The sequence below is a fragment of the Osmerus mordax genome, chromosome 24 (genome assembly GCF_038355195.1).
Source record: "Osmerus mordax isolate fOsmMor3 chromosome 24, fOsmMor3.pri, whole genome shotgun sequence".
NCBI lineage: Eukaryota > Metazoa > Chordata > Actinopteri > Osmeriformes > Osmeridae > Osmerus > Osmerus mordax.
In genome coordinates, this window is record NC_090073.1 from 1,835,224 (window position 1) to 1,862,500 (window position 27,277).

At 42.8% G+C, this 27,277-nt stretch overlaps 2 protein-coding genes across 2 annotated transcripts in view; one reads left to right on the forward strand and one right to left on the reverse strand.

Moving 5' to 3' along the window:
• LOC136932837 (junction-mediating and -regulatory protein-like) overlaps positions 1–20,531 on the forward strand; it is a 29,761-nt gene extending 9,230 nt beyond the window's left edge. Inside the window, exons 4-11 of the mRNA XM_067228122.1 lie at positions 13,407–13,557; positions 14,291–14,460; positions 15,306–15,468; positions 16,044–16,213; positions 16,322–16,390; positions 16,490–16,576; positions 16,699–17,164; positions 19,136–20,531. Coding sequence (XP_067084223.1) covers positions 13,407–13,557; positions 14,291–14,460; positions 15,306–15,468; positions 16,044–16,213; positions 16,322–16,390; positions 16,490–16,576; positions 16,699–17,164; positions 19,136–19,437 — 1,578 coding nt within the window. The 3' untranslated portion in view covers positions 19,438–20,531. The remainder of the gene's footprint in view (positions 1–13,406; positions 13,558–14,290; positions 14,461–15,305; positions 15,469–16,043; positions 16,214–16,321; positions 16,391–16,489; positions 16,577–16,698; positions 17,165–19,135) is intronic.
• Positions 20,532–22,582: 2,051 nt separating this feature from the next.
• homer1b (homer scaffold protein 1b) overlaps positions 22,583–27,277 on the reverse strand; it is a 13,768-nt gene continuing 9,073 nt past the window's right edge. The window contains exons 5-8 of the mRNA XM_067227941.1: positions 27,146–27,277; positions 26,798–26,908; positions 26,618–26,698; positions 22,583–25,082 (exon numbers count right to left, since the gene is read on the reverse strand). The exon at positions 27,146–27,277 is cut by the window's right edge and continues 25 nt beyond it. Coding sequence (XP_067084042.1) covers positions 24,891–25,082; positions 26,618–26,698; positions 26,798–26,908; positions 27,146–27,277 — 516 coding nt within the window. The 3' untranslated portion in view covers positions 22,583–24,890. The remainder of the gene's footprint in view (positions 25,083–26,617; positions 26,699–26,797; positions 26,909–27,145) is intronic.

Sequence of the window (27,277 nt, forward strand, 5' to 3'; positions counted from 1 at the left end):
ACTACTACGGTACAGTACTAGGCTACTGCTGTGTTCGTCTTGGTAGCGATTGCGTTGGTTGAATTGGATTTAACGTTCCGTTGTACGGTTTAGGCTGAAATTAATTATTTTCATGAACAGATTGACAACGTTTAGGCTGTGGCAATGAAGTTCAGGTTAGTAGTTAGATAGACTTTTGATTTAAGTAAGGGGAGTGCCGAACATTTTCTGTCGCCGTTTGACTTCCTAAACAGCTGTGTACTGTAGCTAGATGTTTTTGTAGTGTGTCTCGCGTAAGCTACAGCGTTGCAGTGAGCTACACTGGTTTGAAACCACAGGTAATGGTAATTTCACCAACAAATCGTTTTCTAATGTCAGAATAAATCCTACAACGAAAATGTATATGTGAGGAATGTTTATTTTAACGATTGAAAACAGATAACGCTACATCATAGACCACTGTAGTATGTGTTGCCCGGGAAACACAGGCTAATGTAATGATGCTAATACTTCAGTGAAATAGTAGACTACTGTTTCCGAAAGTAGATGTACTTCCTTAATAATATCATCTTATATTGTACATTACACATCACAATTGTGTGTCATATCACAAAGTAAAATGAGTAAATAGTTATCACCCTGGCCTCTTTTCTTGTGGCGTTTCTGCAGCTGCCTTGCAGTAAAGCTATAGTTAGCCTAGCTATCCCCCAAGTTAACAGATGTGAAACGAATGTTCTGGCAAAGGTAGTCACGCGTGTTTTCGTGACGTTAGTGACGCAGTGACGTTAGTAACGTCAGTGACTGTGGCTAGCAAATTAGCCACCGTTAGCTTCACTTTTCGCCACAAAAACTTAACTTACGCTTAAACCATGCAACGGAACGTAAATTCCAATAGAAGCAACTCAATCGCTACCAAGACGAAACTTTTGACACCTACGTTGTCTATGTAGGCCAAGTATTTACTGAGTTTTAGGGGGGCAAAAAGAAATAAAAATAATAATAATAACTAGAGAGGATACAATTTCTGGGGAAATTGTAGGGTGTGCTTGCTTGCGTCGGTTGCACAGGGGTCTGTATATTTTATATAAAAATGCATCGGGCCTACTTATTATTTATAAAGATTACATAGATTTAAAAGCATCTTTTTTTTGCTGCTCATTTACAACTCAAAATACGAGTGAAGTGTAGAATGAAATATGACGTCTTCTCATTTCCCCTGCAAGAGGCAGCTGACAGGCTGAATCAAAACGAATACATTTGGCAGACCGGTGTACAAATGGACCTAATCTCTATGACTTAAACGTCCTTTTAAGTTGTCCCTTCTCGTGATATTTTCAGGCATTTAGCCTACTCATATTGCATTCATTCATTAATAAAGAACCCCCTTTGAAGATTATTCTACGACTTTACCGGCAGAAGATAGAATCGCGATTCAAACAGTACCATCTGCTAACTGAAAATATGCCCCCAAAAACGTAAATAAGCTTGACATTTATTTAGTGGAAAATAGCTCATTCATAAAAAGCTCACTGGTAGCGATCATTGTCAGTAACAACTCAAAATGCGATATAGCCCTGTGTGGAGAAGCTGCCCGGTAAATTCTACTACTACAGTACAGTACTACTAGTAGACTACTGCTGTGTTCGTCTTGATAGCGATTGCGTTGGTTGAATTCGATTAAACGTTCCGTTGTACGGTTTAGGCTGAAATTAATTATTTTCATGAACAGATTGACAAAGTTTAGGCTGTGGCAATGAAGTTCAGGTTAGTAGTCAGATAGTTTCCCTACTGAAAGACTTTTGAGTAAGGGGAGTGCCGAACATGTTCTGTTGCCGTTTGACTTAAACAGCTGAGGAGTTGTTGTTAGCTACTCACACTAGTGTCTCGGGTACAGTAGGCTACAGCGTTGCAGTGAGCTACACTGGTTTGAAACCACAGGTAATGGTAATTTCACCAACAAATCGTTTACTAATGTCAGAATAAATCCTACAACGAAAATGTATATGTGAGGAATGTTTATTTTAACGATTGAAAACAGATACATCATAGACCACTGTAGTATGTGTTGCCCGGGCAACACAGGCTAATGTCATGATGCTAATATGTCAGTGAAATAGTAGACTACTGTTTCCGAAAGTAGATGTACTTCCTTAATAATATCAGCTTATATTGTACATTACACATCACAATTGTGTGTCATATCACAAAGTAAAATGAGTAAATATTTATCACCCTGGCCTCTTTGTTTGTGGCGTTTCTGCAGCTGCCTTGCAGTAAAGCTATAGTTAGCCTAGCTATCCCCCAAGTTAACAGATGCCAAACGAATGTTCTGCCAAAGGTAGTCACGCGTGTTTTCGTGACATTATTGCAGACCGGTGTAAAAATTGACCTAATCTCTATGATTTAAACGTCATTTTAAGTTTTTCTCTTCTCATGATATTTTCAGGCATTTAGCCTACTCATATTGCATTCATTCATGAATAAACAACCCCTTTGAAGATTATTCTAAGACGTTACCCGGCAGTAGAAGATGGAATCGCAATTCAAACGGTACCATCTGCTAACTGAAAATATGCCCCCCAAAACGTAAATAAGCTTGACATTTATTTAGTGGAAAATTGCTCATTCATAAAAAGCTCACTGGTAGCGATCATTGTCAGTAACAACGCAAAATGCGATATAACCCTGTGTTGAGAAGCTGCCCCGGTAAATTGTACTACTACGGTACAGTACTAGGCTACTGCTGTGTTCGTCTTGGTAGCGATTGCGTTGGTTGAATTGGATTTAACGTTCCGTTGTACGGTTTAGGCTGAAATTAATTATTTTCATGAACAGATTGACAACGTTTAGGCTGTGGCAATGAAGTTCAGGTTAGTAGTTAGATAGACTTTTGATTTAAGTAAGGGGAGTGCCGAACATTTTCTGTCGCCGTTTGACTTCCTAAACAGCTGTGTACTGTAGCTAGATGTTTTTGTAGTGTGTCTCGCGTAAGCTACAGCGTTGCAGTGAGCTACACTGGTTTGAAACCACAGGTAATGGTAATTTCACCAACAAATCGTTTTCTAATGTCAGAATAAATCCTACAACGAAAATGTATATGTGAGGAATGTTTATTTTAACGATTGAAAACAGATAACGCTACATCATAGACCACTGTAGTATGTGTTGCCCGGGAAACACAGGCTAATGTAATGATGCTAATACTTCAGTGAAATAGTAGACTACTGTTTCCGAAAGTAGATGTACTTCCTTAATAATATCATCTTATATTGTACATTACACATCACAATTGTGTGTCATATCACAAAGTAAAATGAGTAAATAGTTATCACCCTGGCCTCTTTTCTTGTGGCGTTTCTGCAGCTGCCTTGCAGTAAAGCTATAGTTAGCCTAGCTATCCCCCAAGTTAACAGATGTGAAACGAATGTTCTGGCAAAGGTAGTCACGCGTGTTTTCGTGACGTTAGTGACGCAGTGACGTTAGTAACGTCAGTGACTGTGGCTAGCAAATTAGCCACCGTTAGCTTCACTTTTCGCCACAAAAACTTAACTTACGCTTAAACCATGCAACGGAACGTAAATTCCAATAGAAGCAACTCAATCGCTACCAAGACGAAACTTTTGACACCTACGTTGTCTATGTAGGCCAAGTATTTACTGAGTTTTAGGGGGGCAAAAAGAAATAAAAATAATAATAATAACTAGAGAGGATACAATTTCTGGGGAAATTGTAGGGTGTGCTTGCTTGCGTCGGTTGCACAGGGGTCTGTATATTTTATATAAAAATGCATCGGGCCTACTTATTATTTATAAAGATTACATAGATTTAAAAGCATCTTTTTTTTGCTGCTCATTTACAACTCAAAATACGAGTGAAGTGTAGAATGAAATATGACGTCTTCTCATTTCCCCTGCAAGAGGCAGCTGACAGGCTGAATCAAAACGAATACATTTGGCAGACCGGTGTACAAATGGACCTAATCTCTATGACTTAAACGTCCTTTTAAGTTGTCCCTTCTCGTGATATTTTCAGGCATTTAGCCTACTCATATTGCATTCATTCATTAATAAAGAACCCCCTTTGAAGATTATTCTACGACTTTACCGGCAGAAGATAGAATCGCGATTCAAACAGTACCATCTGCTAACTGAAAATATGCCCCCAAAAACGTAAATAAGCTTGACATTTATTTAGTGGAAAATAGCTCATTCATAAAAAGCTCACTGGTAGCGATCATTGTCAGTAACAACTCAAAATGCGATATAGCCCTGTGTGGAGAAGCTGCCCGGTAAATTCTACTACTACAGTACAGTACTACTAGTAGACTACTGCTGTGTTCGTCTTGATAGCGATTGCGTTGGTTGAATTCGATTAAACGTTCCGTTGTACGGTTTAGGCTGAAATTAATTATTTTCATGAACAGATTGACAAAGTTTAGGCTGTGGCAATGAAGTTCAGGTTAGTAGTCAGATAGTTTCCCTACTGAAAGACTTTTGAGTAAGGGGAGTGCCGAACATGTTCTGTTGCCGTTTGACTTAAACAGCTGAGGAGTTGTTGTTAGCTACTCACACTAGTGTCTCGGGTACAGTAGGCTACAGCGTTGCAGTGAGCTACACTGGTTTGAAACCACAGGTAATGGTAATTTCACCAACAAATCGTTTACTAATGTCAGAATAAATCCTACAACGAAAATGTATATGTGAGGAATGTTTATTTTAACGATTGAAAACAGATACATCATAGACCACTGTAGTATGTGTTGCCCGGGCAACACAGGCTAATGTCATGATGCTAATATGTCAGTGAAATAGTAGACTACTGTTTCCGAAAGTAGATGTACTTCCTTAATAATATCAGCTTATATTGTACATTACACATCACAATTGTGTGTCATATCACAAAGTAAAATGAGTAAATATTTATCACCCTGGCCTCTTTGTTTGTGGCGTTTCTGCAGCTGCCTTGCAGTAAAGCTATAGTTAGCCTAGCTATCCCCCAAGTTAACAGATGCCAAACGAATGTTCTGCCAAAGGTAGTCACGCGTGTTTTCGTGACATTATTGCAGACCGGTGTAAAAATTGACCTAATCTCTATGATTTAAACGTCATTTTAAGTTTTTCTCTTCTCATGATATTTTCAGGCATTTAGCCTACTCATATTGCATTCATTCATGAATAAACAACCCCTTTGAAGATTATTCTAAGACGTTACCCGGCAGTAGAAGATGGAATCGCAATTCAAACGGTACCATCTGCTAACTGAAAATATGCCCCCCAAAACGTAAATAAGCTTGACATTTATTTAGTGGAAAATTGCTCATTCATAAAAAGCTCACTGGTAGCGATCATTGTCAGTAACAACGCAAAATGCGATATAACCCTGTGTTGAGAAGCTGCCCCGGTAAATTGTACTACTACGGTACAGTACTAGGCTACTGCTGTGTTCGTCTTGGTAGCGATTGCGTTGGTTGAATTGGATTTAACGTTCCGTTGTACGGTTTAGGCTGAAATTAATTATTTTCATGAACAGATTGACAACGTTTAGGCTGTGGCAATGAAGTTCAGGTTAGTAGTTAGATAGACTTTTGATTTAAGTAAGGGGAGTGCCGAACATTTTCTGTCGCCGTTTGACTTCCTAAACAGCTGTGTACTGTAGCTAGATGTTTTTGTAGTGTGTCTCGCGTAAGCTACAGCGTTGCAGTGAGCTACACTGGTTTGAAACCACAGGTAATGGTAATTTCACCAACAAATCGTTTTCTAATGTCAGAATAAATCCTACAACGAAAATGTATATGTGAGGAATGTTTATTTTAACGATTGAAAACAGATAACGCTACATCATAGACCACTGTAGTATGTGTTGCCCGGGAAACACAGGCTAATGTAATGATGCTAATACTTCAGTGAAATAGTAGACTACTGTTTCCGAAAGTAGATGTACTTCCTTAATAATATCATCTTATATTGTACATTACACATCACAATTGTGTGTCATATCACAAAGTAAAATGAGTAAATAGTTATCACCCTGGCCTCTTTTCTTGTGGCGTTTCTGCAGCTGCCTTGCAGTAAAGCTATAGTTAGCCTAGCTATCCCCCAAGTTAACAGATGTGAAACGAATGTTCTGGCAAAGGTAGTCACGCGTGTTTTCGTGACGTTAGTGACGCAGTGACGTTAGTAACGTCAGTGACTGTGGCTAGCAAATTAGCCACCGTTAGCTTCACTTTTCGCCACAAAAACTTAACTTACGCTTAAACCATGCAACGGAACGTAAATTCCAATAGAAGCAACTCAATCGCTACCAAGACGAAACTTTTGACACCTACGTTGTCTATGTAGGCCAAGTATTTACTGAGTTTTAGGGGGGCAAAAAGAAATAAAAATAATAATAATAACTAGAGAGGATACAATTTCTGGGGAAATTGTAGGGTGTGCTTGCTTGCGTCGGTTGCACAGGGGTCTGTATATTTTATATAAAAATGCATCGGGCCTACTTATTATTTATAAAGATTACATAGATTTAAAAGCATCTTTTTTTTGCTGCTCATTTACAACTCAAAATACGAGTGAAGTGTAGAATGAAATATGACGTCTTCTCATTTCCCCTGCAAGAGGCAGCTGACAGGCTGAATCAAAACGAATACATTTGGCAGACCGGTGTACAAATGGACCTAATCTCTATGACTTAAACGTCCTTTTAAGTTGTCCCTTCTCGTGATATTTTCAGGCATTTAGCCTACTCATATTGCATTCATTCATTAATAAAGAACCCCCTTTGAAGATTATTCTACGACTTTACCGGCAGAAGATAGAATCGCGATTCAAACAGTACCATCTGCTAACTGAAAATATGCCCCCAAAAACGTAAATAAGCTTGACATTTATTTAGTGGAAAATAGCTCATTCATAAAAAGCTCACTGGTAGCGATCATTGTCAGTAACAACTCAAAATGCGATATAGCCCTGTGTGGAGAAGCTGCCCGGTAAATTCTACTACTACAGTACAGTACTACTAGTAGACTACTGCTGTGTTCGTCTTGATAGCGATTGCGTTGGTTGAATTCGATTAAACGTTCCGTTGTACGGTTTAGGCTGAAATTAATTATTTTCATGAACAGATTGACAAAGTTTAGGCTGTGGCAATGAAGTTCAGGTTAGTAGTCAGATAGTTTCCCTACTGAAAGACTTTTGAGTAAGGGGAGTGCCGAACATGTTCTGTTGCCGTTTGACTTAAACAGCTGAGGAGTTGTTGTTAGCTACTCACACTAGTGTCTCGGGTACAGTAGGCTACAGCGTTGCAGTGAGCTACACTGGTTTGAAACCACAGGTAATGGTAATTTCACCAACAAATCGTTTACTAATGTCAGAATAAATCCTACAACGAAAATGTATATGTGAGGAATGTTTATTTTAACGATTGAAAACAGATACATCATAGACCACTGTAGTATGTGTTGCCCGGGCAACACAGGCTAATGTCATGATGCTAATATGTCAGTGAAATAGTAGACTACTGTTTCCGAAAGTAGATGTACTTCCTTAATAATATCAGCTTATATTGTACATTACACATCACAATTGTGTGTCATATCACAAAGTAAAATGAGTAAATATTTATCACCCTGGCCTCTTTGTTTGTGGCGTTTCTGCAGCTGCCTTGCAGTAAAGCTATAGTTAGCCTAGCTATCCCCCAAGTTAACAGATGCCAAACGAATGTTCTGCCAAAGGTAGTCACGCGTGTTTTCGTGACATTATTGCAGACCGGTGTAAAAATTGACATAATCTCTATGATTTAAACGTCATTTTAAGTTTTTCTCTTCTCATGATATTTTCAGGCATTTAGCCTACTCATATTGCATTCATTCATGAATAAACAACCCCTTTGAAGATTATTCTACGACGTTACCCGGCAGTAGAAGATGGAATCGCAATTCAAACGGTACCATCTGCTAACTGAAAATATGCCCCCCAAAACGTAAATAAGCTTGACATTTATTTAGTGGAAAATTGCTCATTCATAAAAAGCTCACTGGTAGCGATCATTGTCAGTAACAACGCAAAATGCGATATAGCCCTGTGTTGAGAAGCTGCCCCGGTAAATTGTACTACTACGGTACAGTACTAGGCTACTGCTGTGTTCGTCTTGGTAGCGATTGCGTTGGTTGAATTGGATTTAACGTTCCGTTGTACGGTTTAGGCTGAAATTAATTATTTTCATGAACAGATTGACAACGTTTAGGCTGTGGCAATGAAGTTCAGGTTAGTAGTTAGATAGACTTTTGATTTAAGTAAGGGGAGTGCCGAACATTTTCTGTCGCCGTTTGACTTCCTAAACAGCTGTGTACTGTAGCTAGATGTTTTTGTAGTGTGTCTCGCGTAAGCTACAGCGTTGCAGTGAGCTACACTGGTTTGAAACCACAGGTAATGGTAATTTCACCAACAAATCGGTTTCTAATGTCAGAATAAATCCTACAACGAAAATGTATATGTGAGGAATGTTTATTTTAACGATTGAAAACAGATAACGCTACATCATAGACCACTGTAGTATGTGTTGCCCGGGAAACACAGGCTAATGTCATGATGCTAATACTTCAGTGAAATAGTAGACTACTGTTTCCGAAAGTAGATGTACTTCCTTAATAATATCAGCTTATATTGTACATTACACATCACAATTGTGTGTCATATCACAAAGTAAAATGAGTAAATAGTTATCACCCTGGCCTCTTTTCTTGTGGCGTTTCTGCAGCTGCCTTGCAGTAAAGCTATAGTTAGCCTAGCTATCCCCCAAGTTAACAGATGCTAAACGAATGTTCTGGCAAAGGTAGTCACGCGTGTTTTCGTGACGTTAGTGACGCAGTGACGTTAGTAACGTCAGTGACTGTGGCTAGCAAATTAGCCACCGTTAGCTTCACTTTTCGCCACAAAAACTTAATTTAAGCTTAAACCATGCAACGGAACGTAAATTCCAATAGAAGCAACTCAATCGCTACCAAGACGAAACTTTTGACACCTACGTTGTCTATGTAGGCCAAGTATTTACTGAGTTTTAGGGGGGCAAAAAGAAATAAAAATAATAATAATAATATATATGTGAGAGAACAAAGGTTGTGCTCTCGCCGAAGGCTTGAGCACACCCAACTAGAGAGGATACAATTTCTGGGGAAATTGTAGGGTGTGCTTGCTTGCGTCGGTTGCACAGGGGTCTGTATATTTTATATAAAAATGCATCGGGCCTACTTATTATTTATAAAGATTACATAGATTTAAAAGCATCTTTTTTTTGCTGCTCATTTACAACTCAAAATACGAGTGAAGTGTAGAATGAAATATGACGTCTTCTCATTTCCCCTGCAAGAGGCAGCTGACAGGCTGAATCAAAACGAATACATTTGGCAGACCGGTGTACAAATGGACCTAATCTCTATGACTTAAACGTCCTTTTAAGTTGTCCCTTCTCGTGATATTTTCAGGCATTTAGCCTACTCATATTGCATTCATTCATTAATAAAGAACCCCCTTTGAAGATTATTCTACGACTTTACCGGCAGAAGATAGAATCGCGATTCAAACAGTACCATCTGCTAACTGAAAATATGCCCCCAAAAACGTAAATAAGCTTGACATTTATTTAGTGGAAAATAGCTCATTCATAAAAAGCTCACTGGTAGCGATCATTGTCAGTAACAACTCAAAATGCGATATAGCCCTGTGTGGAGAAGCTGCCCGGTAAATTCTACTACTACAGTACAGTACTACTAGTAGACTACTGCTGTGTTCGTCTTGATAGCGATTGCGTTGGTTGAATTCGATTAAACGTTCCGTTGTACGGTTTAGGCTGAAATTAATTATTTTCATGAACAGATTGACAAAGTTTAGGCTGTGGCAATGAAGTTCAGGTTAGTAGTCAGATAGTTTCCCTACTGAAAGACTTTTGAGTAAGGGGAGTGCCGAACATGTTCTGTTGCCGTTTGACTTAAACAGCTGAGGAGTTGTTGTTAGCTACTCACACTAGTGTCTCGGGTACAGTAGGCTACAGCGTTGCAGTGAGCTACACTGGTTTGAAACCACAGGTAATGGTAATTTCACCAACAAATCGTTTACTAATGTCAGAATAAATCCTACAACGAAAATGTATATGTGAGGAATGTTTATTTTAACGATTGAAAACAGATACATCATAGACCACTGTAGTATGTGTTGCCCGGGCAACACAGGCTAATGTCATGATGCTAATATGTCAGTGAAATAGTAGACTACTGTTTCCGAAAGTAGATGTACTTCCTTAATAATATCAGCTTATATTGTACATTACACATCACAATTGTGTGTCATATCACAAAGTAAAATGAGTAAATATTTATCACCCTGGCCTCTTTGTTTGTGGCGTTTCTGCAGCTGCCTTGCAGTAAAGCTATAGTTAGCCTAGCTATCCCCCAAGTTAACAGATGCCAAACGAATGTTCTGCCAAAGGTAGTCACGCGTGTTTTCGTGACATTATTGCAGACCGGTGTAAAAATTGACATAATCTCTATGATTTAAACGTCATTTTAAGTTTTTCTCTTCTCATGATATTTTCAGGCATTTAGCCTACTCATATTGCATTCATTCATGAATAAACAACCCCTTTGAAGATTATTCTACGACGTTACCCGGCAGTAGAAGATGGAATCGCAATTCAAACGGTACCATCTGCTAACTGAAAATATGCCCCCCAAAACGTAAATAAGCTTGACATTTATTTAGTGGAAAATTGCTCATTCATAAAAAGCTCACTGGTAGCGATCATTGTCAGTAACAACGCAAAATGCGATATAGCCCTGTGTTGAGAAGCTGCCCCGGTAAATTGTACTACTACGGTACAGTACTAGGCTACTGCTGTGTTCGTCTTGGTAGCGATTGCGTTGGTTGAATTGGATTTAACGTTCCGTTGTACGGTTTAGGCTGAAATTAATTATTTTCATGAACAGATTGACAACGTTTAGGCTGTGGCAATGAAGTTCAGGTTAGTAGTTAGATAGACTTTTGATTTAAGTAAGGGGAGTGCCGAACATTTTCTGTCGCCGTTTGACTTCCTAAACAGCTGTGTACTGTAGCTAGATGTTTTTGTAGTGTGTCTCGCGTAAGCTACAGCGTTGCAGTGAGCTACACTGGTTTGAAACCACAGGTAATGGTAATTTCACCAACAAATCGGTTTCTAATGTCAGAATAAATCCTACAACGAAAATGTATATGTGAGGAATGTTTATTTTAACGATTGAAAACAGATAACGCTACATCATAGACCACTGTAGTATGTGTTGCCCGGGAAACACAGGCTAATGTCATGATGCTAATACTTCAGTGAAATAGTAGACTACTGTTTCCGAAAGTAGATGTACTTCCTTAATAATATCAGCTTATATTGTACATTACACATCACAATTGTGTGTCATATCACAAAGTAAAATGAGTAAATAGTTATCACCCTGGCCTCTTTTCTTGTGGCGTTTCTGCAGCTGCCTTGCAGTAAAGCTATAGTTAGCCTAGCTATCCCCCAAGTTAACAGATGCTAAACGAATGTTCTGGCAAAGGTAGTCACGCGTGTTTTCGTGACGTTAGTGACGCAGTGACGTTAGTAACGTCAGTGACTGTGGCTAGCAAATTAGCCACCGTTAGCTTCACTTTTCGCCACAAAAACTTAATTTAAGCTTAAACCATGCAACGGAACGTAAATTCCAATAGAAGCAACTCAATCGCTACCAAGACGAAACTTTTGACACCTACGTTGTCTATGTAGGCCAAGTATTTACTGAGTTTTAGGGGGGCAAAAAGAAATAAAAATAATAATAATAATATATATGTGAGAGAACAAAGGTTGTGCTCTCGCCGAAGGCTTGAGCACACCCAATAATATATATGTGAGAGAACAAAGGTTGTGCTCTCGCCGAAGGCTTGAGCACACCCAATAACAATCAACCTGTGCACAAAATCAGGAATCCTAATACAGTTTTTTCCAATTGCTTAAGCACAATTTCTGAGTTCTGATTTAAGTCCAAAAGATCATATTTCGAATCTGTGTGCTGTTCTACATTGCCCACATAATTATGTATATTTCATCAACACTAACTGCCTGTATCTTGTATTGAAAGTGCTCGAAAATTAGCTCGTCTAATGAAGTGAGGTGGACTGAGAAAACATATTTATTAGTCAAAGCGGAGCCAGCGGATGTCGTGGGAGATTTCCTACTGTGTTAGATTTACTGCTTCAAATTGAAAACGGAGAAGATATTTAGAGTAAAGACAAGTTTCTTAACATCTGTGTTCAATATTGTCAATTAAAAGTTAAACATTTTCAGTTACGAAGCATTTGTTCGTAGGAGTAACCCAGCTGCAGCCAAAGGCTTGAGCACACCCAATAAATAGTTTATCTGCATGAGAAATACAAGTGTGTTTAGTGATTTGCAAAACACTGGGTGTAGTATTTTGCAAATAGTGTGAGGCTGAGAATGTGCTTATAGTTGTGCATATCTGGGCTGCTGTTTTGCTCCTTGAGTGTCAGGTTTCACTAACTGTGTGTTACAGTTTTTCACAATTGTTAAAACACGTTTCTTGAAACAGTCACCCCTTTTCTTAAAATTGTAAACACAAAACCAAATCTTCAAACTAAATATCCCAAACCTCTGACTCTTCTGGCAAAATCAAACATTCACCCCTAATCCATGTAACCTGTGCTCAAAATCAAACAATGCTGTCAGATCATAAACACAGCAAATCAATATATTTTTAAGCGTTTGAATAAAACGCCGTTTGTCTCAGCTGCTCGTGTGACGTCACTTCGACACTTCGACAGATGATCACGTGGTTTTTGCCCATTTGAAGCCACGCTCGACACGTTTGTGTCGGTGCAAATTGTTTCGAAAGGTCGATGCCGCTTTGTGAGCACGGTATCGAGCATAACATCACTAGAGCAACCCAGGTGGGTGCGATGGAAGTCCCGGATGAGAGAGGGGTCGAATATACGGGAACGGGGCACCCAGCACCGCTCCTCTGGACCATAACCCTCCCAGTCCACAAGGTATTTGAACCCGCGTCCACGGTGGCGCACCTCCAGCAGGCGGTTCATAGAGGCCTCTAATCAGAGAATATACAGATAATGGATTATATTTAAATGACAATTGTATTCAGCGACACGTTTATCAGAGCCAAATTGATCAATGTCCGATGATTCTTATGCTGTGATTGGCGCAATAAGAACAGTTCATGAATCACACGTGAACCCTGTCAGATGACGTCTGCGCTCGGATCTGCGCTTGTTTCTACGTTAGGTTGATGAGGGCTTTTTTGTGTCATTAACTCATTTTTGCCAGTGTGTCTCCTAGTCATAGGAACCCTAAAGGTGTGCATTCTTGATCCTGTTGCACTGTGTGTTTGTGTGTGTGTCCAGATCTCCATGGAGAATGACTACTTAGGCCCTAGGCGTATTGAAAGTCTGAAGAAGGAGGACTGTGATTGGCAGATGAAGGCACAGGAGGCGGTGCTAAACATCCAGCAGTTCACTGTCAGATACTTTGAGATCACTGCCCGTGCTCAGAAAGGTATGTTGTGTCCACAGGAGGGGTTGTTACAGCTTTATCCTGGTCGAGGAGGGCATCATCTTAAAGCAGACAGAAGTTCAGATACACTCCCCTACACACACACACAAACATGCGCAGACAGTCACACTGTCTAAGTAATGATCGATGAGCTGAATTGCTTATTGATCAGCTGTGAGCAGGGAAGGTACTATAGCCTACCCTAACACACACCTCAAACATCATCTGCTTAGTTGGCTACCTGTTTGTCTGCTGAATAAGTAAGGTTACATTGATTTGCAGCCGGCTCCATTTTAACAGTGGATAGTGAGTGTGTGTGTGGGGGGGGGGGGGGGGGGGGGATCTGTAGACTGCAACATCCCAGTCTGACCAGCAGGTGTCCGTGTGGTTCTGCCTCACAGCAGACAGACGTGTACTCCATCTTTCAATCCCTACTCACAACCATACATGCATGCACACACGCATACAGATGCCAACACTCCACACACACACACACGCAAACACACCACACACACGCACGCACACTCCCAGGGAGGGGGCAGTGATGTGGTCAGAGGGTGTTCTGACTCTGTCTTCTCCTACACATGACTCATGTTGTGTTTGGAAGCCATGGGATGCTACTACATCGCCTGACTTTTTGTGTTGTGTACGTGTGTGTTGTATGTGCGTGTGAGTGGTGCGTGTGCATGTTGTGTATGTGCATTTGTGTATATGTTGTGTGTGTGTGTATGTGCAGCGGTGTATGAGCGTATGAGGGTGGACCAGCGTAAGCTGGGGAAGGCAGCGTGGACGGCTGCTGTGGAGCGCATGGAGAGACTGCAATACTCCGTCGCCAAGGAGACACTGCAGCTGCAGAGAGCCAGAGAGATCTGTCTGGAGCAACAGAAGCACACACTCAAAAAGGAGGTAGACACACGCACACACACTCAGAGAGGAGGTAGACACACACACACACACTCGCACACACACACTCAGAGAGGAGGTAGACACACACACACCCACACTCACACACACACACACACACACTCAGAGAGGAGAGGAGGGGCCATACACAAGTACAAGTGGCTTTAATTATCATTTCAATCATATACAGCTAGTACAGTACACAGTCAAACCAAACAACGTTCCTCCAGGACCATGGTGCTAAGACAACATAAAACACAGAACTACATGAGACTACACAGAACTAAATAAGACCTACATATTTTGACATAAAGTGCATGTGCAAACATTTGCAAAAGGACAACATGCACAGTAAGAGACAGTGCAGCTTAGACCAGTACACTGTTCTAGTCTGGAATTGTCAGATACACACACTGAGAAAATTGCCAATTTGTGCAATATCATGTCACACCTACCCGGCTGCTACCTCAATAACTCTTATGTCCATATGGGATAAGCTTATCTGATGAATACTATGTCATAGCATATTATGTTCACATTCACAGGATCTTTTTTTTGCACTTGTTTGTCCTGTTGCACTCGTCTGCGCGTGCACTTCATGTACAACTCGTAGGTCTTATTTAGTACCACATGTAGTCCCATGTATTTCTGTGCTGTTTCACGTAGCACCATGGTCATGGAGGAACATTTAAATGTATGCATTTAGCAGACGCTTTTATCCAAAGCCACTTCCAAGAGAGAAGGAACACTGATTCGTGTCATTGGGTACTGCAGCACGTATATGATTGAAACAACAACAAAATCCCCCGAGGCCTGACTTGAGTGAGGGGCTGACTGTGCTGTTCCAGATGCAGAGCCTGAGCGGCGATGGAGCGATGGAGCGCCTTGACCTCATGGAGGGGAAATACTACGACCTTCAGCTGCAGCTGTATGACATCCAGGCTGACATCCTGCAGGGGGAGGAGATGCTGCTCACCGCTCAGCTGGACAGCATACGCAGACAGATGACCGGTGTGTGTGTGTGTGTGTGTGTACCTTTGTCTGTGTGGGTGAGTGTGCTTGTGTGTGTGTTAACTCGGATAAACTCAGTTTGCGTGTTTATGATTTTTCTTTGTGTTAGGGTTTCTTTTTTGGGGGGAGTCTCCACTTTCTGTACATGTCTAAAGGAGGATGTAGGTAGATGTTTGAAAACTCCACCAGCCTGTGGGGTTCCAGTGTTGTGGCAATTCAGCCACACAGGCACAGAAGTGGGGAGGGGTGTGTGCTAATCTCACAGCTCTGCTAGACACGCTCATATTGCCCTGATTCTGAGAACCAATAAAGCTGCTTTATCTGCACCTTGGCCAGCAGGTAGGAGGCCAGACCTGGACAGTCATGTTGCCATCTGCTATGGTGTGTGTGTATTCATGTGTAACTGTTGTATGTGTGTGTGTTCTGACCTGCATGTGTGTGTGTGTGTGTGCATTCATGTGTAACTGTTGTATGTGTGTGTTTTCCGGACTGCATGTGTGTGTGTGTGTGTGTATTCATATGTAACTGTTGTATGTGTGTGTGTGTGTTTTCGGACCTGCGTGTGTGTGTTGCAGAGTGCCAGGACCAGGTGGTGTACTATGATACCTATGAGAGTGTGGAGGGTGTGGTGGAGGAGGAGCACACAGACAGAGAGGAGCTGAAGAGGTTGCAGCTCAGCGCTAGGCAGCTGGAGGCCAGGAGGGGGCGTATCACTGCCAAACGCACCTACCTCAAACACAAGAGGGTGTGAACCCACACGCGCACGCAAACATGCATACACACATGCGCGCATGCATGCATGCACACACAGTAGGACTGAGGGATAACTGGGAAGTCCTTTGTGATCCTGCAGGAGATTTGTGTGAGTAACCATGGTGACAAGCAGCAGAGATGCCCACGCAGCCAGCAGGACATACAGCAGGTACACTGACCTGGGGCTGGGGCTGGGGGCTGGGGGTTTTGACCTTGTATTGTACAATCCGTCTCCTTCTCTCTGTTCATCATGTGTTGTCACGAGCAGGAGGAAGAGGAGGATGAGGAGAGGAGGAACAGCAGAGTGAGTCTGGAGAGACAAAAGACCCTGGACAGGCTGCGCAACTTCAAACAGGTGAACAAACACACAAACACACACACACAGCAACAGCACTGCCCTCGTGAGTGTGTGACTTTCTACGGTTCCTTCCTCTGACTCTCTCTCTCTCCCCCTCTTTCTCTCCATCCTTCTTGTAGCGGTACCCCGGTCAGGTGATCCTGAAGTCCACTCGTTTGCGTGCGTCCCAGTCCAGAGGAGAGGAGAAAGGGGGAGAGGGAGGAAGAGGAGGGGAGAACCAGGGCCAGACCAGAAGTCTGAGCACCAGTGTGCAGACAGACCCCAGCCCAGTCCTAAACCTCCCAGCATCACTGCTCCCCATACCAGACAACTCACCCCCTTCTTCTCCGCCAGAGTTCCCCGCCTCCCCGGCCTCTCCTCCTCCTCTCCCGCCCCCCCCTCCTCCTCCGCCTCCCCCCCAGGAGGGGACACCCCTCTCCTCTGCCAGCCAGGCTCCGGGTCCCGGGGAGGCGAAGGGGGAGACCGGTCCTCCTCCCCTCTCTCCCCTGGGGCCCTTCCTCCCTCGCTTCTTTGACAGCAGCCAGCTGGTGAATGCCAGGAAAAGGCTGAGGAAGACCTCTCCCCTGGAGGCTCACAGGAGGAAAGGTACCCAGCTAACACCAGCCTCCACATCATTCCAACCCCTTACGCCATGTATTCACCACAGCGCATGTTATCATGTGTCCATATTGTTAACAATACGATTTTGTTGTGGACAGTCATATTTTTTGAGGACGGAACTTACAGTTTTTCACAATAGCTCAAACACATTCTTGAAACAGTCACCCATTTTCTCAAAACTGTAAACACAAAACCTCAATTTCAAGCACTATTTACAAAACCTCTGAATTCTCTTGCAAAATGAAACTTTCGCCTCAAAACAGTTTTACCTGTGCTCAAAATTAAACTTTCGCCTCAAAACAGATTTACCTGTGCTCAAAATCAAACACTGCTCTCAAATCATAAACAAAGTGATCAAAATGATATACACTATCAAGCAGTCAGTAAACAATACACAAAAAAATTTAAAACACATTGTTCAAAACATATAGTTCTCAAGGAGAAGTACATTTTTACGTAATCTCAAAACAAATTTCATATTTATCCGTCATTGTCTTTTGATGAACGACAACATGTTCTATCATAGTAGCTCAAAATGTATCATAAATTACTACTCTACTTTGCTCTTTGCAATTTTTTTGGTTCTTTCTCCTCCTTGTACCCCTATACAGTACTGTACCCTGCATCTCACTACTCACAACTCACTCTTGTTCTTTGTTGATATGAACCTGCAACCAGTCAAAATCTATTGAGCAGTCAGTACTGTTACTGTAACAAATGGAAAGCACAATGTTCAGGGCCATACAATTTGTTCATTGTACAGTATACAGCCTACAATGCACTGTACTACAGTAAAAGGGACAAAAATCTAAGGAGTAAACATGTGATCAATGTGCTTCTTCTTGTCTTTGGGCTGGGTCAGGCCAGAGCACTTCGTCGACATCACAAGCAATATTTTCCCACCTTCAACAACCTGTTTGCTCTCTGAACTGGTTTATATTGGTTGTGTCACATCATTTGAAAAAAGTTAAATCAATTTTGAGTGGTTGTGTTTTGTCAATGACATGTTTTCTCTATTTGTATTTGATTGTTGCCATTTGTGTTTACCAGTATGGATGACATGTGCATTAGGGTGCAGAATGTGTTTTGAGAATGAGAATGTGTTTAGAGTTTTGCTGAAACGTCTATGTGAGACCTGCAAATTGTGTTTTACCATGTGAAATGGTTTAAGGTATTGACAACAGACTGCACAATTAGCTACATGAGTTCAAGCAACTGAGAACTTTGTTCAGCCAATGGGTTTTAGTGTTTTAGCAATTGAGAAAAACTGTAATAGTGGATGGAACTTAATAGTGGAAAACTAAGATGGTACATAGCAAAGATACATACAAAGACAATAACAGGTGTTTGTTGTACACGGACACATAACACAATATGTGTTACAGTAGGAACACATATATGAATGAGTAATATGATAGGATAGTCTATATATGATAAAATGATGAGACAAGCAGATCTGCTCATTTTAATGAATAGAAAGAAAGAAAAAAAGGGATATGAATTAGGGGCCTGTGCCCCAGTAGAGTTTGATGTCTATCAACGCTGATGCAAACGCCACTGTAGGTCTAGGCTGTCTGGTGGAGATAATATAGATAGATTTTTAATATTTATTAAGAAGGAAATCATTTGAGACAATTGTAAAACAAGATTGTATGATAGTGCTCCTTGGGCCGCAAAGTTTTTGGCCAAACTCAACCTGCGTCCGACACAGTTAATGTAAGCTGAAGCACTGAACCACCGTAAAAAAAATTACACTTTATTTTACTTGAAGGCGAAGCACCATGTCATGAAGGGTGACGTGACCGAACTCAAACATAATCGGAGATTCAGCCCATCACCCCCAACACAAAAAGCTTTCCAGCGTACCTGGCAACAGCTAAACTGAAATGAACTATGTTCGTTATATAAAAGTTTCACTTGAAATAAAACTGCATCCCCCCCTCTTCCCCCCCCCAGTGAGCTCCCCCATGGATGAGGTGCTGGCCTCTCTGAAGAGGGGCAGCTTCCAGCTGCGCAGGGTTGACCAGCGTGGCCCGGCCCCGGGCCCAGAAGACGACCCAGACAACATCCTGGTCCAGATCCGGAGGGGGGTGAAGCTGCGGTGTGTGCCCAGCAGGGAGGCCCGGGGCCGGATGGAGGACATGCCCTTGGACCCCCTGACCAGGAGCATTCACCAGGCTCTGCAGCGCATCAAGGACGCTTCACCTGACTCTGACTCAGATGACGAGGGCTTGTTGTGTCCTGACTGGGAGAGCTAGGGATGGCACATAAACTCATACACACACACTCATGCACACATACACACACTCACAGACCCTCTCATGCTGTAAAACTATCCTATAGGCACACATTCACGTACAGTAAATTCACACACATATCTAATCTCAGCCAGTCAATGTGAATCTGGGATGTGTACCTTTTTCTCTGCTTATGGCACAAAGCAATTACAAGCAATTTCAAGTTACAATCAAGCTTTTAATAATTACGGTGGTCACACACACAACCTACGCACACACACTTGTAGCCTTCAACACCAAAAGTATTTCCCTGTGTTGGACTAGTGTGTGTGTGTGTGTCTTTATCTCTATCCCTCTCTCTCTTTCTCTCCCCAGCCCTCTCCCTTGTTCCATGTCCCTTTCTCTCTATCCAACCCGTCCTTCCCTACGTCCCTTTCTTTTCCTTTATCTCTTTCTTTCCCCGTCCCTCTGTCTCCATCCCCTGCATCCCTCTCCCCCCCATTCCTCTGTCACGGTTCAGTGTGAAGGGGGATCAGTATTGTATGATTGCAGCATAAGGTATGCCTGCAGGCTGACACACAGTCTGGTAATGGGTTTATCTCCTGAGCCAGCCAACATTATACTGTTGCACGGCAGCCAGCCAGCCAGTTAGTCAATCTGTTAGCCAGTCAGCCAGCCAGTCAGTCTGTTAGCCAGCCAGTCAGTCAATCTGTTAGCCAGCCAGTCAGTCAATCTGTTAGCCAGCAAGTCAGTCAATCTGTTAGCCAGTCAGCCAGTCAATCTAATAGCCAGTCAATCAGCCTTCCAGCCACCCAGCCAGTCAGTCAGTGAATCTATTAGCCAGTCAGCCTGCCAGCCAGCCAGCCAGTTGGCCAGGCAGTTAGTCTGTCAGTTTGTTAACCAGCCAGTCACAGGCCAGCGAACCAGTAAATCTGTCAGCCAGACAGTCAGTCAGCCAGCCTGTCAGTTTGTCAGCCAGGCAGTCAGTCAGTTGTTTTTCCAGTCATTCTATCAGTCTGTCAGCCGTTTGGCCAGCCAGCTCGTCAATCTTTCATACAGACCGTCAGGCAACCAGTTAGTCAGAGGATTTAGTGGCCTGAGAGGGGGAATCAGTAACCCGGTAACAGCATTTGTGTGTGTTTCTGAGAGGGGTGGGGGAGAGGGAAAGGGAGAGAGAGCGAGGGATGGGTAAATTGAGTGCTGACATCGAGTGGGTAGTGATTATGTCATCACCACAGAACTCAGAGCTCCTTCCACTCCAATGGGATGGAGGAGGATGGAGGGAAAGAGGAGGATGTTTTTCACCCCCTCATATTTAGTGGCCTGGGGAGAGAAAAGAGGTGTTGGATTATTTCTCTGCTCCCCCCCTCTCCCTATACTTCCCTTCTCACTCTCTCGACATCCCTCCCTCAGCTTCTCTCCCTCTCTATGACACTTTTCTCTTCTCTCTTTTTCTGCCATGTTTTCCTGCCGTCTTTCTCGGCAGATAGAAGCACACGGTTGGAGGTCCAATAATCATTGCATTATTGTCTTGCACACAGACACACACACAGTCTTGTTGGACTAAGACCACAGTCGCCTTTTAACTAGTCCTTAGTGTTCAGTGTGGGTACAGCACTTCATTCTAGGAATTCACAAGACATACACACACACAATCACATAAGGGAAGGTGAGGGTTAGGGTTAGCCTAAACCAAACTTGTTGAGGAACATTGTAAGACTTGACCTTCCTCTGTTGTGTGATAAGGGTTGTTTAGAAGACCTCACAAAGCATAACCTCACTAAGACCAGTCTGTTATTGTGGTTTTGACCCCTCTCTGCACTGTTATTCTATTATAAACATTTCTACAATCAATCAATACACTAATTCTTCCCTGAGTGGCAATTTGCAGAGGCAGTATTGTGACACATAACCCTTAACCTAGGCCTGACCTCATCATGACCCTAATTCTAACCTGAACCCAAATACAAGCCTACCTAACCCTTAAACTAATATCTACTTAATCCCAACTGCACAATGCCATGGACCTACACCATGATCTCTTAACACCAAATGAACACCACATTGATCTAATCTACACCACTACACTGACCTATCAACTTGACCTATCATCACCACACTGACCTATAGATAAACAGATTCTTTATTGTCCTTTTTCAAGGAAATATGTTGCCACCATCTGTACAGAGCCTCACATAAACACAGATTACATAGATATAATATACACACATACATACAATACGTAGATACAGTACACACCAACATAACTACCTGGCTCATATACACAGCATCTTTCCATATGATGTTTACTGGGTGTTTTGTTTAAATGATGCTATGCCGTCAGGAACAAAACTCCAGCCATAGCATGCCTGTATCCAGGCCAGGGATCTGTATCTGCGACCTGCTGGAAGCAGTGTGAAATGGCTCTTCTGTTGAGGTCTGAGAGGTAGGGGGTGGAGAGGCTGTCATCTTTCACACTGACCTATCAACACCTCACTGACATATCAACAACGTCCATGTTAGTGAAATTTTGTTTTTAACACTTATTTGCATTTGACATTTGTTTGTAAAAATGATATTCGATTTATTTGTAGCAAGAACTTCTTCCATGTTACATTATCAACAAACATGATGTTGTAATAGTTTTATGATCCTTCAGTCACCCAAGAAGTGCATAATCCTTGATAGAAAGTAATTATGTATAGCTTATTAGGAGCAAAAATGATTTTGTAGAAGTGCAAAAAACACACAATTTTACAAACAACTCATCCTAAGTTGCTTGAAAAACTAAATGTGTTCATTTATTCTGCCCCTCAGTCTCCCAGATGTGCAGACTGGTTTAGTCAGGGAGCTCCAGAATATTTAAAGCTGTTTATTTATGTCCTCCTTGCTATTTAATAAACCTCTGAGAGTTGAGGAACAGGAGTGAAGTGGTGTCATTTAAATCCATTCATGTTGTTCTTGATATTATACAGTTAGTAAACCATTGGCATGCCCTTTGTAAACTGTTGGTAAACACCACTTTACCACTGGTGTTGGTATTCATTAGTAAATAGTAGGCCTAATTGGTAACCTAGTGTTGTCCTGGCTGCCAGCTGGGTGTTCTAACACTCTGGAACAATGGCTGCCCCATAGAATCTTCTGGAACCATAGAATGACCCTTTGGAGAACATGCCACATAAGTCTCATTGATGACACACAAACAAAGCTTTGTTGACAAGACAGAGTTAGTGGATGTGGTTTTATGTGAACAAAAACACCACACTGTTTTAATCCATTACCATTGTATTTGAATATATTTGAAAATATTTGTAATCTTTCAAGTTAAAATTTTCACCCCACATTCAGCTCCACCTATGTACTCTCTACATTAACTTTAATAAACTTAAGCCTGTGGTGTCATGGTCGAGTCTGGTCGTCAGACACACTGCACCACACCTAGCCAGCATCCTGCTCCTGAGATACCTCTTTGATAGCATAATTATGAATTCAAAATTACTTTAAACAGTCAAAAATATTGCCAGTCTTCTCATACCTTTACACAGTAACAATTACTACATTAAATACCAGAAGTTACAAAAACAGGTGAATGAACAGATTGTCTGCTTCTGTACAAACAGATCTGTTCACATCACCTCATGGTTAACAAGATCAAGCTCATCCACGTTGTAGAATATCCTTCTAGTCGTCTGTGTCCCCTCACAGCATGGAAGGATCCTCTGTTGTGTTCTCAGTCCAACTGAACAGTCAGAGAACAGTGGTGTACCTACGTAACATAGTATATCAACACCTGTATAAAAGTCTAGAACCCAGCAGTGTTGTGTGTTGGGCTGGGTGTGTTTCCTGGAGGGGCAGCCTAAGCTGAGCAAAAGTCCGCTGCCCAGACACACACTACACACACACACACTGGGGGGGGAGCGAGGAGAACAGCGAGGGCCCAAGAGCTGCAGTCTTCCTGTTTACTGAGAAATGAAGTACCTGATATTTAGATTGAAATGTCTTCTAGAAAACATCTGGTATTGCTCAGTCAGTGTGTGTGTGTGTGTGTGTGTGTGTGCACACACGCGGTGGAAGGCTTCCATACACACACACACACACACTACTAGGAGAATAACTCATCTCATAGAGTATCAACTTCATTGAAAGATGTATAGCAATGCAGCCACTTCAATAGTTCAGCTCCATACACATACACTCAACACATACACACACCACCTGGAGCTTGGCAGGAAGACAGGGTGTGTACTCTCCATGAGGAGGAGAATGAGAGTTTGCTGCAGCTCCTCATATTACTGAGTAGGATTCGCTGGTGGGATTAAAGACTTCTGGAAGATCCTACAACTGTCAAACTCATCATATCCATCTCTAGAGGAGAACAAAAATGTTTGTTTCTTTCTAGTTTCATTTTTGTAAACAGAACTTTAACTCCTAGAAGCCTTTCTCTGTCCAGAAGCCGGAGTGGGGGATGTGATGCTGTGCGTAGCAACGATTAGGTCACTCCAGGTGTATACAGCGTCTCAGAGCAGGAAGGCTGCTTCAGAACCAGCTTGCTCCTAGTCTTACCGAAGCTAGGCTCAGCTAGCATGCTGCTGGCTTCACCGAAGCTAAGCTAGCATGCTGTTAGCCTCACAAAAGATAGACTAAGATAGCATGATGCTGGCCTCACCAAAGCTAGGCTCAGATAGCATGGTGCTAAACTAGGCTGAGCTAGCGTAGTAGCTTTTGACCACCCAGTCCTGTTCCCTACACGCTACTCTGCCGGCATCACTGCCCTTGACAGCTGGTGTTCTACAAGTTTGATGGTAATTACGTTTCGTATGACTGCCCCTGTTCCTGCTCAGAGGGGCAGAGCAGTGGTGTGTGGTTTACTCCTCATGCCAGCTGTGGTGTAGTTCCTGTGTTCTGACAGTAGGTGGTGCTGCAGAGGCATAGTTCCCTGGCTGATGATGATGATGCCCAAACCCATCGCAGGCACAAACTACATCCAGCTCTCTTATTGGTCTGTGGCCAGGAGATCAGTTAAAGTGCCAGCCAATCAGAGGGCTCATTTAGGGGATTAGACATTTATGAACTGATGTGTGGGCTGGGCTGGAGGCTAAGGGGGCTGGGGGGACAGTGGCGTATTTGGAAGCCACTTTCCAGTGTAGCTGCCCTCTGTGGGGACCTGAGCAGTACCATGGTAGGGCAGTGTGATTATATAGTGGCTCTGTGACTGAGGTGCAGTTGACTTGGTCATTTCAAGACAACCAAACCAATTGAATAGTTCCATAAGGACAAAATCTGACCTAAATCAAACACACCTCAAATACATTCTAAACGTATGTATTTGATCCAGTCCAGGGCTCTCAAGTGTGTGATTTACTAGGTTGCCAAGCTGGGGGGCAGCAGGGAGAGGAGGGGTTTTGGCTCCGTAATGTGCGTAGAGTATGTCATATAGTAAACTATGGCCTCCAGATCCACAAGGGGCACTGTCTCTAGCTGCCCTCCTCTATCAGCCTGGCCAATGTGTCTCTCAGCTCCGTCAGCTCAAAGATCTTCCCATCGAGCAGCTCCAGCAGCGTACGCAGGGACTTCCTGAAACTCTCCTGATCCTCCTGACTCTCCTCCAATCGCTGTTCAGCTCCAACCAGTTGCTCCTCCAATACCCGCCCTCGCAGCTCTGTCTCCTGGAAGAGGGAGGGATCGTTAGCGGGGGACATTTTGCTAGAGAGTGAGATGTTGGTGTAATGGGGCAATCCCACAGGCGGTGGAGGGGGCATTCAATGCTTTACGACGCTCTGTTGCTCATGAGCTCAACCCCCTGTGTGGGTGTTGATGAACTAAGTTATGTGCTGTAAGACAGTTAATGAGCTACATTCGTTAGCGATTAGGGTTTTAGTTTGCGTTGTCTATTTCAAATTAGTCAGAATAGCGATTTGGATGAAGTCTCGGTAATCATATGAAAAAGTATTACATAGCGGACTTTCGGTTCAACTCCCAGACCAGGAAAGCTCTGTATTAATCAAGTCTAAAATTGAATAATACAGACATCCCCACACAGTAAAAACGTTACAGGGAGGTAGCATCCCCTGTGGTAGCACCGACAGATGTCTTAGCACAAAGAGAGACCAATCAATATGCTCTCTCTGTCACTTTCTTGCTACGCATGTCAGTTGCCGTCTTGCTCTGAATAATAATCAATTTCCAGGATATTGTCTGGAATTTCCGGGGATCAAGGGGCCACTATCAACATGTGTGAGATTCTGGAGAGGTGGAATGTCTGATGATGACTTACACTTTATCACCAGAGTTAACCTAAGCAAACGCATGCTTAAAGTAAAAAAAACAGACCGAAACAACCTCAACTGGTACAAACCAACAATTCAAGAAGTGTATAAATCTTTCAACAAAGTGGAGACCAACCTATTAGCCCTGGAGTCCACCTATATAGCACTGTCCAAGGAAAACAAGGTTCTCAGATCTAGAAAATAGATTGAGCCGCAATAACACCCATACCTGGCCCACCTGAGAAAGTTCATGGAGGTATTCCTGTAGGAAACGTTTGCTACAGAGGCCTTTCCTTGCCCTCCATCTGTCGACAGGGCTCATAGAACTGCCATTCCAGGAAAGAAAGAAGACAATCCTCCATGTCTATTCATTACACATATCCACCACAACCAGACCGGATCTCTCATTCCACGGAACCAATATCTACACACACCATAACACTGAGATCTCCAAGAAGAAAGCTGCATACGTCATGGTCAAGTCACAGCAGAGAAAAAAACTCGCTCACCGCTCTTTGCTGCCCCTTGGTTCTTTGCCCAACCCTACGTTTTTATAGACAATACATTTTTACTCAACATCCTGACGCACTGCTACCAGTGTGACTGCCTGATAACACATGGTTCCTCTGATGAGGAAGTCTGGTTATCCTCAGGTTTATTTCTCTTCTCTGGAGTCTGGAATCTGAAGGAATGCCAAGGGGCACTCTCATTGGTAGTTGCAAAAACAGATGATTGGATCATCTTCTAACCAATAACATTTTGTTAAGAACATGTCAGCCAGTGGTGGTTGTCAGTCATGGATAGACCTATGTTATGTCATATCACAGCATGCTGACTGGCATGTAATAGATCAGTGCATGCTGATTGGCCATTGTGAATAATAAATAGCCAAATATTGGTGTTTGGTCCAGATGGTGTGAAACGGGAAATCTCACCTCCAGTTTCTGTATAAGGGAGTCTTTCTGTTCCAGCAGGTCGTTCACATTCTCTACCTCCTCTTTCAACCGTTCCATTTCCTGAAAGATGGGTTCGAGCGATTAGAACAAAACGGTCACAAGCATGCACACACAAACACACACACGCACACACACCCACACATGTACACAGACACTAACCTCCTCTTTGTCTCTCAGTGAATTCTCCAGCTCCTCAATGGTTTCATTCAGTTCTGTTTTCTGGGCTTTGATGACTGGAGTCTGGATGTTCTGGCACTCTAGCTCAGTCACCTGCAGTTAGAGAGAACCTGGGTTGGGCACGTCCCTCCTCACGCTCACCCCTCCTCACCTTTCCGTAACTCTCTTTAACCCCTCCTTTCCCTCCTCCCTCCTCGCTCCTCTTCACCCTCACCCCTGCTCATCTCTCCTTGCGTCTACTCACGCTCATGCTGTACAGCTTTTCTCTTCCTCTCCCTAGCCCCCACCCACCCACCCCCACCCATCCCCCCTCCTCCCCCCACACCTTACCCGTTTGTGCAGTCTCTCAGCCTCTTCCTGGTAGGCTGACAGCTGCTGCTTCCACTGCTTCACGTTGGCTGTGGACTCCAGCAGAGCTGCCGTCAGCTTGGCGTTGTTTCCCTTCAACGCCTCCAGCTCCGC